The following is an 18,398-nucleotide window of genomic DNA, read 5'->3' as shown; positions in this document are numbered from 1 at the left end:
TAACATGAACACCATTAGTAAATTACACATTAGTTAACTGTTAATTAAGGGTTAATGCATATTAAGCATTAACTAACCCTTAACTTAGTGACCCTTATTGTAAAGTGTTACCGATGAATCAAATAATAGACACCCGCTTCCTCTTTGCTGTAAACTGTAAATCCAAGAATTACATTTTCAAATTTCTAAGTGAAATCCGAGTGTATAAGGGATATAAAAGAAGAAAGTTTTTTTTCTACTGAGTCTGCTGAGAAACTGTTTGGTAGGGTCATATTTGTGACTTAAATTGGAATGCCACTTCTTTAATGACAAATAAGTCACTGTATTTGTATCCTGTTGTTTCATTGTGTACACGGAGCTCATTTCCAGCAGTAAATAGAACCGAACCCCATCCTGTTTGTAGGCATGTATTCCAGCAGGGGGCGCTGCCTACCACCATAACCAAACCAGTGGCGCCTAGTCTCTTAGGCAGTTATTTGTTCACGCTGACAGTCAGCTGGCTCTTCATTTTTTAGACTGTGGGGGAGGAAGAACATTGTTTTCCTTTATGTTTCCCTAAAATATGTAACAAGGCACATGAAGTACATATCATAGCTGTTGGCTAAACAGGGGGAAATGGATCATTGCAGCTGCAACTAGATAGATAGATAGATAGATAGATAGATAGATAGATAGATAGATAGATAGATAGATAGACAAACAGACACACACATACACACATACACACATACACACACACCTCAGATCAGATTATATGGTAAGCGATCTGGCAGGATGGAGGGTAACAGAGACACAGAGAGGGAAATACCAAAGAGGAAGAGTGCAGAACAGGTCAAAAAGATTTGTATTGATTTTGTGGTTTATGACCAGAAGGAGCGAGCGAGGAGAGGTGGAGACAGAGAGAGAGAAAGGCTGCAATTGTCCTTTGCTTTTCTGTCACCCATAATCATCATTATATTATTATTATTATTTTATTTAAGTAATACAAATATAGCTACCAATTAAAAAATGCCACTTCCTCTTAATATCAGACTCATATTTAAAGGTACACTATAATAAACATAATGCAAACAACCACCACAATTATACTTTCAGATTGATTCTGATACTCATAAAGATTTATGTCAGCCTAAAAAATGTGGTAAACTCAATTCTGAAAATGAAAAGGTGGGTGAATTATTTTTGAAATGAGTAATATATTACTCTCTTGAGAAAAAAGCCCAACACTGGGTAGAACAACTTATGAAATGCATCCTAGTTGTAGTAAAGCAATATTCCACTTAGATTTAACATGGGGGTTATTTGGCTCTTAACCACCATGAAAACCAGAATATAAACCAATTACTAGATGCAGCTGGACGAGTTTGTAGAGTTCAGATTTTTACTTCCCAACAAAGCATGGTCCTTCATCGTTTTGCATTTCTATTCTTGGTTTACACTAAAATTAGTATTTAAAAAATAAAAGTAGATCCGGTCTCCCACACAGGAACTATCTCTCCTGAATGGTATCCCTCCGCTATGTTCTCTTCTATCAATACAATGCTACTTGGCGAAATTTTGTTCTAAAACGTTGGACCCACAATCAGTTGAAAATCACATCTGTTCACCAATGTGTTAAATGTCAGTTTTCAGTCTATTTTCGTGGCCTCATTCAAATGAATGGGAAGTAAAAATCCCAATGCTACAAACTCATCCAGCTGATCTGGGTGGTTAGTTTCTGGTTTACATGGCGGTCAGTAACCCAGGAAATGTCAGGGACCACATTCAGACATGTCAACTTGTTAAATTGGAACTTACCGCTCATTTTTTACTATTAAAGGGTCAAAAGGTCAGTGGTTAAACATGGCAGCGCAGCTCTCAGGAGTGATGGACTGTGGCGCCTGTGTGTGTGTGTGTGTGTGTGTGTGTGTGTGTGTGTGTTGGTAAGTGTGTGTTTTCTGTCTCACTTTCAGGTCAACATCCGCCGTCAGTCTGACTGGCGACTTCAGACTGGAGGAAATGAGGTGACTTGCTGCCTTTTACACTCTTACAGTTTGTGTGTGTGTGTGTGTGTGTGTGTGTGTGTGTGTGTGTGCGTGTGTGCGTGTGTGTGTGAGTGTGTGCGTGTGTCATTCTGCTCCCCACTCAATTTTGCTCTTTTTGCTTTTCTTTCCCTTATGTTATTCCTACCATCCTCTCCTCCTCCTCCTCCTCCTCCTCCTCTTTCTCTCTCTTCCTTCCTCCTCTCCTTCTCCACTCCACCCCCTCCTTTTCTTCCTCCTCCTCTTCCTCCACTCCTGCCTCCCGCCCTCCTCCATCCACGCCTCATGCAATGCCCATTGGAGAAAGGGGGGGGGGGGGGGATAAAGTGACATAGGAGAGACAGAGAGGGAGGAGAGAAGAAAATGAATGATATTTCACCACTTCCTGCTTTTTCATCCAATCGCAGTCCATTATGCGCTTGTCATAAGTGACTGCTGTTTTAATGGAGGCCTACAGAGAGTCCAGATGGCATTAGACAGGATCATTGGATTAGTGTGAAATGTTATCTCTTGGATATGGTTTGTGGTGTGTGTTAGGATATATAGACTGATATATGGGGCCGAGGTTGGCCTTTTATTTAAAATGGGATCCGGTCCAGTCAGTGTGGTCCAGCTCTGACATGATGGATATGATGCAGTTTGTTTAATTTCATTTTTATTGGGTTAGTGCACTAACTCAATACCACACTGGTTGTCTATGGGAAGCCTCTAACCTGATTGTTGATTCTAATGTGGCATTTTGATTCAAATTTCACTTTGATGTTATCACAATGTTTTGAGCAAAATCTGAATGAAGACAATTATGAGAAAATGTCTTTTAAATTCTGAGGGAAAACAAAAACAAAACAAAATGGCAAACATAACCAGGAGTGACTAGAGGTCTATAAGTTTAGTAGCAACTTTTTCATATAAATAAAAGTCACTTTTGCTACTCTCTATTGTCGATTGATACTATACATCAGTGATTCAACCTATAGCCAGTTCATGAAATCTTTTACATTTGCTGTTCTAAACACCTTTCCTGGGAAAAATCCTCTGCTGCACAGGAAGTGATGCATTTTACATTTACTCAATAACAACAGCAGTTTGTTTGGATTAAACATAATAAGAAGAAATATCAGAAGCGACAGTCTATGCTGAGTGTCCTTATTATGTTGGGCCAGTTTCTTTTTTTTTTTTTTTTTGAAAATTCTGTTTATTCATTTTCCATATTCACAGTATAACAAAACATAAAGCCAGTGCCATAATAAGATATATTACATCTTACATTTATCACATACTGTACATACTCACCACTTCTCCCTCCCACACAAAGACAGGTCCTCCAGCATTACTCCCACCCCACAAAGTATATATACAGAGATATATAAAAAAAAAAAAAGAGTAAAATAGTTAGTAAATTAATTAGATTCCGTGTAAGTCATCCATGGATCCCAAGTCCAAGTAATAATAAAGACACTCAATGTGGACTGTGGCTAATAAATGATAGTGAAGCCCACCAGTCCAAAAGAAAAACAACCAAGAACCTGCAGCCAAAAACTTGCATCGCTCCTCATCATCCCTCCTTTGTGTTTTTAGATGCCGAGCACCTCATGGATTCAGAAAGGAACTCCCATGCTCGGCAGATTTTATTTGCCAGACGAGAGCTTCGACAGCAGGTTCGGAGGTGGATGGTGGAGCCTCATAAGATTCTTCACCTGGCTCAAAGCGAGACATCTGGAGCACAGGAGGAGAGCAGCACAACCAGTAACAGCAGTGTGTAGCAGGTAAGAGTAAGCCGCATATCCAGTGACAGCAGCAGTGGCATGAATGTGAGCTTATATACCCACATTTGCTCAATAACTCAGTCATACAGCAGTAACGTTTGTTCATTTTGGCACATGGAAAGTTCAGACCTACAATCTGCACAAAGTTAATGCCATGACTTGTCCATTAGAAGGCGCTATAATAAGGTGTCATATACACCCTTGCGATTCCTTCCACATTTCACCTAGACACCTGAAACTTGGAACATACACACATCTCCTCATGCTGAACAAATTTACCAATAAGACCCATAAAGTCTACCAATTTTGCCCATATACAGTAATCCAAGTCATTGTCCAACTCTGGACAATGGGGCATTGCTGCCATGCAGCTATATTTACCTCCGCCAAGGAGGTTATGTTTTTGGTGCCGTTTGTTTGTCTGTTTGTCTGTTCGCAGGATTACGGAAAAACTACTGGCCCGATTTTCATGAAACGTCGTGGAAGGGTGTAGCATGGGCCAAGGAAGAACCCATTAAATTTTGGAGTGGATCCGGATCGGACTCACGAACAAGCAATAATAGCACGAACCTTGGCAGAGGTTTGCGCTCTCCGAGTGCCCTTCTAGTTATTATTGTTATTATTGTTGCTATCATCGTGGGTTTCAGTGGAGAGTTTTAGGTGTCTTTCACACCAACATCATTTGGTCCGGACTTTAGGACCTTTTTGCTAAGTTCGGATAATTTTGACAGGTGTGAACACACCATGCGGACTCGGATACGGACCAAAATATTGCAAAAGGTTCGCCAAAAATCTGCAGTCTCGGCCCTCTTCCATTCGGACCGTGGTGTGGATCATTTTGGTGTGAAAGCAACTTTGATAAAGTTCAAACCAAAGAGCGGAAATGACGATATGTGCGCAACTGTGGAGTTAGTAACGATATTCTTTTCACCTTTTGAGGTCGGTAAGGAGACGCTATTTTTCTTCAGTTGAACACAGCACACCCGCCACCTCGTCAATATTTTACGAAAACGAACATATACACTCACCTTTACAGACAAAATGAAAGTCCCCCAGAATGCTACAGGGTAGTTCAATGGCAAGGTGTAGCCTTATAATGTGACGCCCTCTGGGTGCTGTTCTAGTTTGATTTTTCCCAACAGTCTCCCAACAACATATCTGTCCGCTTGATATTATAGTTACATTACATTACATTACATTACGTAATTTAGCAGACGCTTTTGTCCAAAGCGACTTACAATAAGTGCATTTTGTCAACAGTAGTGAAACCAACGGTGTTATAGTTGGTCTGAAAGGAACCGGACCAATACAACCTAGCAAACTCTGGTTCAGACTTTAAGCGGACTATTGTGGTGTGAAAGCACCCTAGTCTCCGATGATGGTCTAAATGCTGTTTCAGAGGCTTTTCCACTCCGACAAGAATAGAATTCTGGGGGAAACACTGAATATTTGGACTTTTTAGGATTTTTTTTGCCACGAAAATGTAGTATAAAAAAAAGTGTATAAAGTATAAAGATATCGAATATTGGCACAAAATATCAGTTATCAACAGCTTCAATCCAAAATATCGGTATTAGCTTTCAAGAACCCATATCGGTACACCCCTGTGTGTGTGTGTGTGTGTGTGTATGTGTGTATTTTTTTGTCTCTGTAAATGTCATATGCAAGATACCTTTGAGGTGAACTGCTCAATACCTCATTGTCCACAACAGAACTACAGAGCTCAAACCGACATTGAACACCATGTGGATCGGTTGTGTTGGAGTGTGTGTGCTTGTGTATGAGTATTTTGTCAGTGGGTGTGCACTAGGAGAAGAGGGGAGGAGGGGTTTGAAGGGTCATTTAGATAATTGAGATAAAAAAAAAAGGAGCGTCGGAGAGAGGAAGGAAGAGACTGAGACAACGGGAGAGAGAGAGAGAGAGAGAGAGAGTTTGTCATGATACAGGAACGTCAAACCTGAATTTACAGGAAGACAACCTCAGCTGAAGATAGAAGTGACTGAGCAGCAGACATTCATTTACTGCATTTTTTACAAGCAGCTCTACCTTTTCCAATGTGATGAAATACAACTGTTGGATATTTGGATTTTCTGCTTTCATCGTTGGCTGAAGGAAACCTGGAATATTGATCATTTTTCTTTTTTTTTTCTTTTTTTAACACAAAACAATAATGAAGATTGAAGCCAATTTTGAAGAACTAAAGCGAGGAAGATGAAAATTTTGTAGCAAACGGTGTAGACACACACACACACTAACAGCAGCCTCATTAGGACTTTTTCAGTTTTATCATTTATATCTGCATAATCACACACTCTGAAAGTTTCTTATACACACTTATACACAAACACATACAACCTGAGTGATTTTTTTTTTTATCACACACACACACACACACACACACACACACACACTGATAGAATGTGGTCGTGTATAACAGATTTCTTCACCTATGAAACCACCAAGTCGGTGGTGGTGAAGAGCTGGACCATCGGCATCATCAACCGAGTCGTTCAGCTGCTCATCATCACTTACTTCATCGGGTCAGTACATCACTTTGTTTAAACTCTTTAATTATACTGAACAAAGATATAAATGCAACTATTTTAAAGATTTGACTCGGTTACGCTTCATATGAGAAGATCATTCAATTGTAACATTAAATATGGATTCATTATTGATAATGATATTGCACAGATATTGAATAGTTACTAACTGCATGATGTGATGGTGATAATGACAATGTGATATGATATGATATGATATGTGACATGAATATGATATGACAATGCAGTTTAATATATGAGAATAAATGATATGACAATGCATCTTTAAAGTGCCCTTTAAAGTAGATGCATTGTCATATTCTATTATCATTTACCATATTATTATATTATCACTATCAACTTTATTACTAACTTTTATTCCTTTTTAAAGGAGAGTAGGTAGCGTAATTTCCTGGTTGATACATTGATAACATTTTTAACAAGCCGGATCCCCTATATTTTAGAGATATTGAACGTTGAACTACTAACTAATTTATTACCAGTTAAAAATTATTCATTCAATTCTCATTTATTTACATATTTTGTTTTTGTAGTTTGATTGAATTCATCATAATCTACTTTATAGGCTGGGTAGGTTACTTGTATGTATTCTGTAAATGTAAATGTAAATGTAAATGTATTCTGTTTCAAAATGGTAATCATTAACGTAATCCAAGGGACTATCAAACTCAGTTATATATTCTAATTATTTTCAGTTACTTTGAAATTACTTGCCATATTTGTTTAGGTTTGCAATCATGGAGGAACCGCTTTCGGTGCTCAGTGGACTAATTTTAACTGAATTCAATTTTTCTGAATTCAAATTATTAACTTGTTTTGACTGGGAACTGATCATTCTATCTGATCAATTTTGTGTTCGTGTCTCAGGTGGGTGTTTCTGCATGAGAAGGCCTACCAGGTGAGAGACACAGCCATCGAGTCTTCAGTGATGACCAAGGTCAAGGGATTTGGAATCTACAACAACAAGGTCATGGATGTTGCAGACTACGTCACTCCTACACAGGTATGGATTGATACATGGATGAATGAGAGCATGGATGGATGGATGGATGGATGAATGGATGTAGTATACAGTGATGTACTATAGATGTGTTTTCCCACAGGGAGCCTCAGTGTTCTGCGTCATCACCAAACTGATCACTACAGAGAACCAAGTACAAGGCCACTGTCCTGAGGTCAGTTATTACTACTACCGCTGCTACTACTGCTACTATTAGGCTACTACTACTACTGCTGCTACTACAGCTGGCTGCTGTGGAACCTGTCTTTCAGAACATGGAGACATGGGGGAAGGAGCCTGAGCTGGTGTGGGAGGTTGAGAGCTATCAACTAGATACAGTTGGGCTCACCTTCATGCAGTGTCGACTTGCATGATAGAGGGTGGGCTCCATCCTACTCAGGAGTTGTCCATGGGTGAGAGGTGCTGGGCGGGTGTAGGTGGGTGTCAACTGTTGTTTGTGCATATGCACCTAACAGCAGTTCGGAGTACCTGGCCTTCTCGGAGATGGTGGGTGGGGACGCTGTAGAAGGCCCAACCTATAGACTCCATGGTCCTACTGGGACTCTTCAATGCTCATGTTTGCAATGAATGGGAAATCTGGGAGGAACAGACTTCCTGATCCGAACCTGAGTGGTGTGTTGTTATTGGATTTCTGACAACCCATGATTTGTGCATAACAAACATCGTGTGTGTGATGGGGGTTCAAACCTGTACATGATACATGTGTACATGAGCACCTTGAATCAAGTGATTCAGTCAGTGATTGAGTCAGTGTTTAAGTTTGTAGTTGTTTCATCGGACATGAGGCCGTACATTCTATACTTGGGTGAAGAAAGGGGCTGAGCTGTCAACTGATAACCATCTGGTGGTGATTTGGATCAGATGGTGTGGGAGGCTGCCAGAAAGACCTGGTAAACCTCATCATGTAGTGAGGGGTCTCCGAATTAGCTCCTGTATTCTGGAAGAGGTTGAGGACATGGAGTTGGAGGGGACCCTGTTCAAAACCTCTGCTGTGGAAGTGGCTGGAGCTGGAGCAAAAGGTCGTTGGTGCCTGTCATGGGGGTAACCCAAGAACCTCCTGGTGGATGTAAGCAGTGAGGGTCGAGCAAAAAAACACTGATTCAGCAGAGAGGTACTGGCAGGCCAAAAAGGCTGCAGCTGCTGTAGTTACAGAAGCAAAAGCCCAGGTGTGCTAAGACTCCAAATGGGAAGGCAAGACTGATGACTGATCACTGATGCTGTTCTCAGCAGGGGTATAGAATCGCTGACCTCAACTGAGGATCTCCTTGACAGAAATCACTGAGGTACCTCTTTGGTGGCAAGGCACCAGGGTGGATGAGATCCTTTCTGAAATGCTAAAGGCTCTTGATATTATTGGGATGTCATGGTTGACACCTTTTCAATGTTGAGTTGATTTGGGAAACGGAGCCTTTGGATTGGCAGCATTGGCAAAACAGGGACTGGAGGGTGTGTTCCAACCACTAGAGAATCACACTGCTCAGCCTCACTGGGAAATCTTATGCCAAGGTGCTGGAAAGGAGACGGTCCATCCTCAAATTCAGGAGGAGGACAATACAGATTTTGTCCTGGTCATGGAACAGTGGACCACCTTTTTGACCTCTCACAGATAATCAAGTTGTTATGGGAGTTTGCTGATGCTGTCTATATGTGTTTTGTGGATTTGGAAAAGGCCTATAACCATGTTCCCCAAGGTATAGAATGGGAGGTGTGGTGGGAATATGTGGTGCTGGGGCCAATGCTGCGAGACATTTGGCCCCCACACACTCAGCATCAGAGCTGAGTCGGCATGAGCTTGGCATTAAGTTTGTTCAAGGTGGATCAGACTGTGACAAGGATGCCCATTTCCCCCTCTCCTGTTCAGGATATCCATAGAATATCAGCCAAGGTCTGGAGAATGTCCAGTTTAGTGGCATTGCATTGGGCCATGGTGGTGAAGAGATGGCTGAGCCACAAAGCAAATAGACTAATGTCATTCCAACCTCCATCATTTGTCACATGCTTTGGGCAGTGACTGAAAGAATGAGATTGCAGCATGCCCAGGAGGAAGTTGCTAGGGAAAGGCATGTCTGGTCTGCTCTACTGCCCTATAGACACCAGGAACCTGACCCGGATAAGCAGCAAGAAAATGGATAGATGGATAGATTTACTTAGTGCTTCTCATGAAAAAAAAATGAACAAAAAGAACAAATGACAAATTATGGCATTAAAGCCAGCCAATAAAAATGTGTCTTACGAAGATATTTAAAAGAATATATTGGGCTCATTCATAATGAACAACTTTATGTGTGTGTATGTGTGTATGTCTGCGTCCATGCATACTTACATCTGTATGTGTGTGTGTGGTGTGTGTGTGTGTGTGTGTGTGTGTGTGTGTGTGTGTCCCAGAGTGAGATGAAGTACAGGTGTACTCATGACAGCAACTGCACCAAGTACCTCAACAAGCCAGGAGGATACGGTGAGATAAATTTTTGCTTAAATGTATTTATATGAAAATGTGGCAAATTATTACTTCAAAGCTGTTGTTTGCTTGTGAGTAAATTTATAGATCCCACATTTATGAGTAGTAGTCCCATTCACAAAAAAACCTCCTCGTCTTCTCTTTGGCCTCCTCCTTTTCCTCCCCAGGAGTTCCGACAGGGAGGTGCGTTCGTTTTAACGACACCATGAAGACGTGTCAGATTAGAGGGTGGTGTCCCGCCGAGATAGACTACATCAAGACGTAAGAGACCTGTGTGAAAGAGAGAGAGAGCAGGTTGAACCAGCTTGTGAGACCCAGATATTTAACTCAGTTCAGTTACTTTATTGTCCTGGCTGTTTATCAGAAAGTATATGGCCAAAGCAGCACATAAAATGGATTATGAGTTCATTTGTGTTGTGTCAAATATTTCATATATTATTTATTATTATATCATATATATATTTTATAATGTCAAATTGATTATATATTGCAGAAATCAAATATGATTCTCACTGTAGCTCAAATCAAAATTTGGCATTCCATCTTTTTTCAGATTCAAACAAAATGTTGCTTGTATGTTCTCTCTCTTTCTCTCTCTCTCTCTCAGTGAACCTATGATGGAGGTGGAGAATTTCACCATCTTCATCAAGAACAGCATCCGCTTCCCACTCTTCAACTACACCAAGTATGACGACCGTGACGGCCATGATGATGATGAAGATGATGATGATGATATTCATGAAGCTGAATCATCATTATTATTATTATTTCCCATATGAATACAATGACCTTCATTCAGTCTTTGTTGTGGAGAGTTTGAACATGTGCGTTTCCTTGCATGTGTGTGTGTGTGTGTGTGTGTGTGTACGCAGAGGGAACTTCCTCCCCACCATCACCAGCACCTACATCAAGACATGTAACTTTGACATGGTCAACAACACCTACTGTCCCATCTTCAGAGTAGGAGACGTGGTCCGCTACGCCCAGCAGAACTTCTCCATACTGGCACACAAGGTATACACACACACACACACACACACACACACACACATCTATGTACTTCTCTCACTCTCTTTACCTCTCTCAGGGAGGAGTGATAGGGATCAAGATTGGATGGATGTGTGATCTGGACAAAGCAGAGGATCAGTGTAACCCCTCCTACTCTTTCACCCGGCTGGATGCCATGTCGCAGAACAACGTCGTCTCCCCCGGCTATAATTTCAGGTATTTACTACCAGGGATTGACAGATATGAGATATATTTTCATGCGCGGATGTTTTTCAATTTATTGATTGAATTTAGTTATTCACCAATAACTGATTGTTGCCGATATTGCCGATATATACCGATTTGACCGTTTTCATGCCTAAAAATTACGAAAAAAAATACAATAAAGTATTCAGTGTTTCCATCAGAAGTGTATTCTTATCAGGCTGGAAATGCCTCTGAAACAACATGATTCAATTGTGAAGACCTTCCCATAGACAGCCAGTGTAGTATTGATCAGTTCTACAGTAAATATGTAATCAATCAAACCCCTATATGGGCAAACCAGTATCTGCCTGACCCTATTTACTAGCTTAGTGTTTCTTGTACTAAACCCATGCAATAAAAAGGCTGACCAACTTATCATCTTCTTTTATGTTGTGACCTTTTATTGTTGTTTTTGACGTCCATTGCTTTTATATTTCTTACCTTGCTTTTATTGCTTTTGCTGTTTGCAAAAAGCCTTCTGTAACAGCACGACTTGTGTGGGTTTCTGTCTGTAAAGGTTTGCCAAGTACTATAAGATGGACAACGGGACTGACTACCGTACGCTGGTCAAAGCCTATGCTATCAGGTTCGATGTGCTGGTCAATGGAAATGTGAGTATGCCCCAGTGTGTGTGTGTGAGAGAGAGAGAGAGAGAGAGTTTGAGTGTATATAAGCCAGTCGTTCCCCACCATAAGGAGCGATAGAAGAAAGGTTTTGCTCAAATGATAAAGAATTATTGCATTGAAAACATTTCTATTTAATCAGCATAGAATCAAACAAGTAAAAATCCAAAACGCTATACATCCAAATGGTGCCTATATCATTTTGGAATGGCAGTCTTCGTATAGTGTAATCATTATAGTCCAATGCAGGTTGGTGTATCAGATGCCAGCAGCCTCTTGTGTGATCATACAAGATAATGAGTGATATATTATGGTGAGCCTATGAATTTTGATGTTCCTGTTAGGGTCCTATAGAAATATTCACTTAAATAACAGACTCACAACAAACAGGATGAGCAACATTCATTCGCTGTAAGAAGAAGGAACGTGATACATAGGTGTTCAGCTCTGCCTCAAAGAAGATAGATCCACAGACAATATTGACTCCAGAGCCAATATTGTCTGCGAATACAAATACAGCAGGTATGTAAGAGACAAATTATATATAGGCCCAAAATCTCCAAAATTCTCATTTAAGTCATTTTATTCCAGACAAAACCAGAGTTTTCCACCTGAACTGTCTCCCTCGAGCAAAACTTCTAAACCCTTCGCAGCCTTTAAACTTTGAAGAAAGAGCATATTTGCGATGGCAGGATGACTGATTCACTATGGAGTCCTTCCTATGTTCCCAGGGTCCTATGTTCCCAGGGTCCTATGTTCCCCAGATTTATATGGCACATAATGGGAACATGAAAAAGGGTCCTATGTTCCCAGGGTCCTATGTTCCCCAGTTCTACATATGTGCTCTCCCTGGGTCCTATGTTCCCAGGGTCCTCTATTCGCTTAATATGGCTAGTTAGGGTTAGGGTTAGGGTTAGGGTTAAACATAGGACCCTGGGAACATAGATACGCTCCCTTTACCACTAGGGCATGGAATGATCAGGGGAAAGAAATGAATGAAGGAATGGATAAAGGAATTTGTTGTACCACCACATTTCCAAGTGTTAGTGGATACCGAGGAGACTGTAACCCGCTGGTATGAACTACCATTTGTCCTTTCTAGGCAGGGAAGTTCAACATGATCCCTACGCTCATCAACATGGTGGCAGCCTTCACTTCAGTGGGAGTGGTGAGTTTTACTCAAGGATGAAAGTAACGGAATTACATTCAGTAGCAATTTTGTGTACTTGTACTTAGTTTTCAGGCTATTTTCGTGGCCTCGTTCAAATGAATGGGAAGTAAAAATCCAAACGCTACAAACTCATCCAGCTGCATCCGATCTTGGTGATTAGTTTATATTCTGGTTTTCATGGCGGTCAAGTGTCAAATAACTCCCATGTTAAAACTGAGTGGAATATTGCTTTAATAACCCCATTTTCTCTTTTCTTTGTCTGCTGCTGCAATGACTCAGTTTCCCCAGAGGGATCATTAGTTCTCATTTCATCACATTTAACATTTTAAAGCACTTTGTTACTCTGTTTTCGGTAACCACTCTGTACATAAAGGTTATTGTTGTTATTATTATTATTCTATAGGGCACGGTGCTGTGTGATATCATACTGCTGAACTTCCTGAAAGGGGCGGAGCAGTACAAGGCCAAGAAATTTGAAGAGGTAAAATACCCAGTGCTTCAGACGTAGAGAACATTATCAGTAATGTTGTGCACTTCATCAAGTCTGACCTTATCTAAACACTGAACACACGCTAACACTGCATACATAATCAGAAACATGTGGTTTGTCAACCCCTTACCCAACTAAGACATATAACCTTGTATCGCCAAAATGTTGTCCAACTTTTCAGAAACTCAGAATAAACACACTTGGTTTTATCTTCATGTGAAAAATGTATTTGAGTTCTGACATTAAAGTCAGAATTCTGAGTTTAAAGAAAAACGTTTCAAAAGAGACTTTATTCTCAGAATTATGTCTTTAAACTCAGAATTCTGAGTCTGAGTTCTGAGTCAGACTCAGAATTCTGACTTTATTCTCAGAATTATGTCTTTAAACTTTAAATTCTGAGTCTGATTTTTCATGTGTCCCTAATCCTCTTCCGTCCATCTTGGTTTTACCTTTTTATCATGCATGCATTCCTGAGTTTATCCCAAATTTTGAAAAGGTTTCATAAGACCAAGGGTGGTAAGATTTTCTCAACCCATGGAGGAGCCATGTGCTACTTCAACTAAAGTTAAAACATGAAAATCACCAAAATTAGAGTTAGGAGGTTTTCAATAACAATATGTAAAGTAATATACCCAACTGAATGCCAAAATTTCTTTCTCTGTCTCTGTCTCTCATATACTGTAGGTGTCGGACGCCGAACTGGATACCAATAGCAAGGGGCTGTACCGCTCCCAGCTGTCAGTCAGACATGATGTGAAACTATCCAGTGACTCAGGGGCATTTTCTCTTGCACAATACAGCTAACGGACAGTGGCAACAGCCAATGAAGAGGGAGTGGTAGACTGTGAGGCTGGGCTGAGGAAGGAATAAGAGGGTTGAATTTCTCCAAAGCATCAACGTGTTAAAATCATCTTTCTTTTAATGTACATCAACAGGACAGTGATTTAAGCTTTATAAGAAAAACGTTTCTAGAGGTTCTAGAGGTTCTTAGGCCGAATCATGAGGGAAGCTTTGCTTGGTGCGAAACTTTACTAGTAACATCCAGGCCATTTCTCTTCAAAATCCCTTTCGTGTATGGCAAGGTATGGCTCTCACCATACTTGGCCTAAGTGAGTCCACATTTGATCTTGTAGTTTTAGCATTATAATGGAGAGTAAAGATCAAGGTAAAACTCAGGGATGTCAATTCGGACAGGTAAAACTAGCCCTGTCCCAGTTGACATCCCTGAGATTGTTGGTGAATACTGGGAAAGGACTTTTACCGTATGGCTGTGGACCATCTGTTCAAATTGCACTTGAAAGCGGCATTCACCCCAAATTGTTCCTATGGTTCACCACCAACTTCTCTTTGGCTCTTCGCCTAATGTCATTGCCCTGTTTCCTACATTGGGCAGCAGTTCTCATAGGACCAGACCAACACAGTAACCACACGGTTATCTTCTCCCAATCTAATTTGATTTAAGGTACTATAAATTCGCCCGTGGTAACTCTGCACCTTCCAAAAGGACATCAGTTTCCTCTTGGGAGAAGTTTCTTTCGCGGATCCTTTTCTTGGCTCTTGCAGCCATGCTGTACTGTTTTTGTTTGAGCATGTCAACATCAATTGCGGAGGTTACGTATGATGTATGGTACATTTTTGGTGTGAAACATAAATGGAGTAGACACTCCCATCTCTATAATTTTGGAGATGATTACAGAGATCTTTCATCCTGTGCAAATTGGCCATTAACATTAGTTGTCCTGTGTTAACAATTACTGTATACACACCGGCCCTCATTCATCAAACACTCTTGAAAGAGAGCGCGGAATCAACTATGGTAAAGAACGTCTGATTCATGAAATTTTCTCACCACACAAAAATTTGTACTGATTACATCGTAGATGGATAAATCAGAAGCAACTGACCATTTTCAGTGGATATCAGCAGGTTTGGAAGTTTTGGTGGTGAATGATAGTAGAAGGAGGGACCTTGCCATAGCTTAGGGTTTAGAGAATTGACGTCCCTGTCTATATACAGTAGTACCAGAAAGGTTCCCACATGATTACGCCCAAACAACCTCTGAACAATCTTTTTTTTTAAGAGTGCAGAAAATGAAGCACATTTTTGGTCTGTTGTATTTGCCTGAAATATTTCCATTTCAATATAGCTACAAAAAAAAATGTTACTGGGGCATGACTGTCTTTGCATGTGAACACTTTTGGCATGTGATACAGGCTCAGAATTTTCAGATTTTGTCATGGTTTTCTAAACAGGAAAAAAAAAACTCATGCAATCTCCTCCTTTTTTCTGTTTAGAATGAAAAGATCAGATCAGATCTGTGCCAGGAAGAGTGAATAATCAGCTTTTATGTTCCTGCTTTCGTTGCCTGTTTTGCACCTTGTGATGAAACTATGTATGTAATGCCCCACAAATGCGCTAGAATATCTTTATGACTCTTTTAAAGGTTTTATTCAGTGTTAATGCAGGTTGACACATCTTTTCGATATCTACAATTTCATTTTGACTAGTCATAACTCCAGTTCAAGATATCAACAATTTCATTTTGACTAGCCACGTCTTAGTTTCAGATATCAAACAAGATTATTTTGATATCTTTAATCATGAGGAATTAAAGATATCTTTCATTGAAATTATGACTAGTCAGAGCTCAAGTGAAGATATCTTGAATTTGTGTTATGACTACAGTAGACATCATTTCAATGGAGATTCACATGTCAGATAGTCAAAACTGAATTGTAGATATCTTTAATTGGAGATTCCATACAACTTAATGGCAAAAAAATAACTTCAATCTTTCTAGTCAAAATGTAATTAGAGATATCATAAATTTGCATTTTGACTAGTCGTTAATGAATGACAGATATCTGCAATGTGAATCTGGTCATGCTTAAAACGGCTTGCCATGTTAGAATGGCCTTGATGAGCAAACCAAGACAGTCTTCTCTAAGTGGTTTACTTGCTTAGCGCTCAGTTTGTTGTCTACCTTTTTACAGCTACGCATTTGTTCTTGTGGTGTAAAACACAGGAAGCGGGCTCTAGTTGGGTTTGGTAAAAACAGACATCCAGTCGTCTCTCTGACAGCAGTAGACATCACTCTTCTCGATGTTTCAGGAAGGGTCATTATATGTATTGATTCCTACTGGAGAGAGAGACCCAGAAAAAAACAGAGAGAGGGAAGGAGAGAGTCATATATGTTTCCATCCAACTGTCAAGCAAATTTAAAGTGAACTCTTGAACCTTTGAAGTGAGCTCTTGAATGCACCACAAAGGCTTCCGCTATGCTATAAGCCTAAAGAGCCATTTCTAGATAGATAGAAACCGTTTCCAGAGTGTAGATATAATTGGCATCGAAGGCTGTGAAATGTGTCTCCCTCTGTCTTCTCGTCTTGTTTTCTATCTCCCCATCTCTAGCTATCATCTCTCTCTCTATTCATACCACATCATTCAATACGTCATAATGCGGTCATTTAGTTGGTGCATTAGAATATTTTCCGAGCGCACTTCTTTGTTTTCAGAAAGCATGCAATATGGCCAACAATCGTTAACAATTAATCAGGGTAAGAGTGCGAGGCTGATGAGGGGAAGGGAGAGAGATATAAGTGGAGGGAAGGAGGGTAGAGAAAAACAGAGAAATGAAGCAGATGAAGTGGTGGAGAGAATGACAGGTAATGCAATAAGGAGAGCAGCAATATCTGATGTCTTCTCATGTTCCTAATGGAGTTTCCAACAAAGCGGAACCACAGACTGGACGATGATGCATATACTGTGCGCATGTTGAGTTTCGGAAAGCCGTTAAAAAAAATAAACTCCTACAGTAACGATTTAGTATTTACCCACCTTGACTTTTTTTTGCACATTTTCTTTTGTGACAAAAGTTTAAAAACATTTACAGTGTGGATGGGATTTCTGGTCCAAATTCTACTCCACTGTATTATTTTCTATCTAAGTGGAACCCTATTGTATTTGCTGGAATTCTTTGTCTCTTCCTGTCTTTCTTTCTTTCTTTCTTTGTCATTTTTCTTTCTTTCTTTCTTTGTCATTTTTCTTTCTTTCTTCGTCATTTTTCTTTCTTTCTTTCTTTCTTTGTTTCTTTCTTTCTGTCTATCTTTTTTCTTTCATTCTTTCTTTCTTTCTATTTTTCTTTCTGTCTATCTTTTTTCTTTCATTCTTTCTTTCTGTCTTTCTTTCTTCCTTTCTTTCTTTTTTCTTTGTCATTTTTCTTTCTTTCTGTCTATCTTTTTTCTATCTTTTTTCTTTTATTCTTTCTTTCTATCTTTTTCTTTCTTTCTTTCTTTTTTCTTTGTCATTTTTCTTTCTTTCTTTGACATTTGTCTTTCTTTCTTTCTTTCTATCTATCTATCTATCTATCTATCTATCTATCTGTCTATCTATCTATCTATCTATCTATCTATCTTTCTTTCTTTCTTTCTTTCTCTCCACTAAAAATGTCTGCAGCTCAGAAACCGTTAAGTCCTACAGCAGCCATATTTGGCAGGTGGGCTCCTATGGCGCACCGCTACTCAGGCAATAAAAACTACATCATCATCATCATCATCATCATCATCATCATCATCAGCAGCCGCCCATATATCACTTTCAATGTCCACCATATTGGATTTTCCGCTTATGAAATTTGGTCGTGATTGCTTATCGTGGCTGTGGCTTATTAAATAATAACCAAATCTCCATAGATATTAAAATCAAAACATAAAAAAAATGTTAAAACTCAGGACATGTCGGCTGAAGTGAGATAAATCTTTCGTACACTGGTACCTACCCCCGATTCTGAAGCCGCCCTCCTCTGTCGCCCCCCCACAGTGTTGTCCTCCTAAACTGTACGTTACAGGAAACATGATTTTTGAAATCGTCATACCTTAATTAGTAAACAGCCAAAAAATTGTAATGATATCTTAAAAACTGAGCGTACGGTAGATGGAAATGTGCAGCTGCAAATAGTTTGATAAATTGAGAATGTGATATGTTCAAGATAGTTTGATTAATCTTCACCAAACTAAGTACAAATGATATCT

At 39.8% G+C, this 18,398-nt stretch overlaps 1 protein-coding gene across 1 annotated transcript; it reads left to right on the top strand.

Annotated features, from left to right (window-relative positions):
• Positions 1-6,205: 6,205 nt before the first annotated feature.
• Positions 6,206-14,172, top strand: p2rx3b (purinergic receptor P2X, ligand-gated ion channel, 3b). Its single transcript, XM_071534420.1, has 12 exons — positions 6,206-6,327; positions 7,219-7,354; positions 7,455-7,526; positions 9,758-9,827; positions 9,998-10,091; positions 10,438-10,515; positions 10,703-10,844; positions 10,918-11,054; positions 11,602-11,695; positions 12,810-12,875; positions 13,282-13,359; positions 14,053-14,172. The coding sequence occupies exons 1-12, from the start codon at positions 6,206-6,208 to the stop codon at positions 14,170-14,172; spliced, it is 1,209 nt and encodes a 402-aa protein (XP_071390521.1).
• Positions 14,173-18,398: the final 4,226 nt, after the last annotated feature.

Source organism: Centroberyx affinis, unplaced genomic scaffold, assembly GCF_046629955.1.
Source record: "Centroberyx affinis isolate AG114_WGS23_722 - 3 ecotype Tasmania unplaced genomic scaffold, CSIRO-AGI_Caff_v1 ptg002539l_1, whole genome shotgun sequence".
Classification (NCBI taxonomy): Eukaryota; Metazoa; Chordata; class Actinopteri; order Beryciformes; family Berycidae; genus Centroberyx; species Centroberyx affinis.
The sequence above is the reverse complement of the archived record's forward strand: the minus strand, read 5'-3'. Positions and strand labels throughout refer to the sequence as shown.

Coding starts and splice junctions, on each gene's coding strand:
- p2rx3b (XM_071534420.1), top strand. CDS start 6,206: ATGTGGTCGTGTATAACAGATTTCTTCACCTATGAAACCACCAAGTCG. Junction 10,092..10,437: donor GAGATAGACTACATCAAGAC/GTAAGAGACCTG, acceptor TCTCTCTCTCAG/TGAACCTATGATGGAGGTGG. Junction 11,055..11,601: donor TCCCCCGGCTATAATTTCAG/GTATTTACTACC, acceptor CTGTCTGTAAAG/GTTTGCCAAGTACTATAAGA.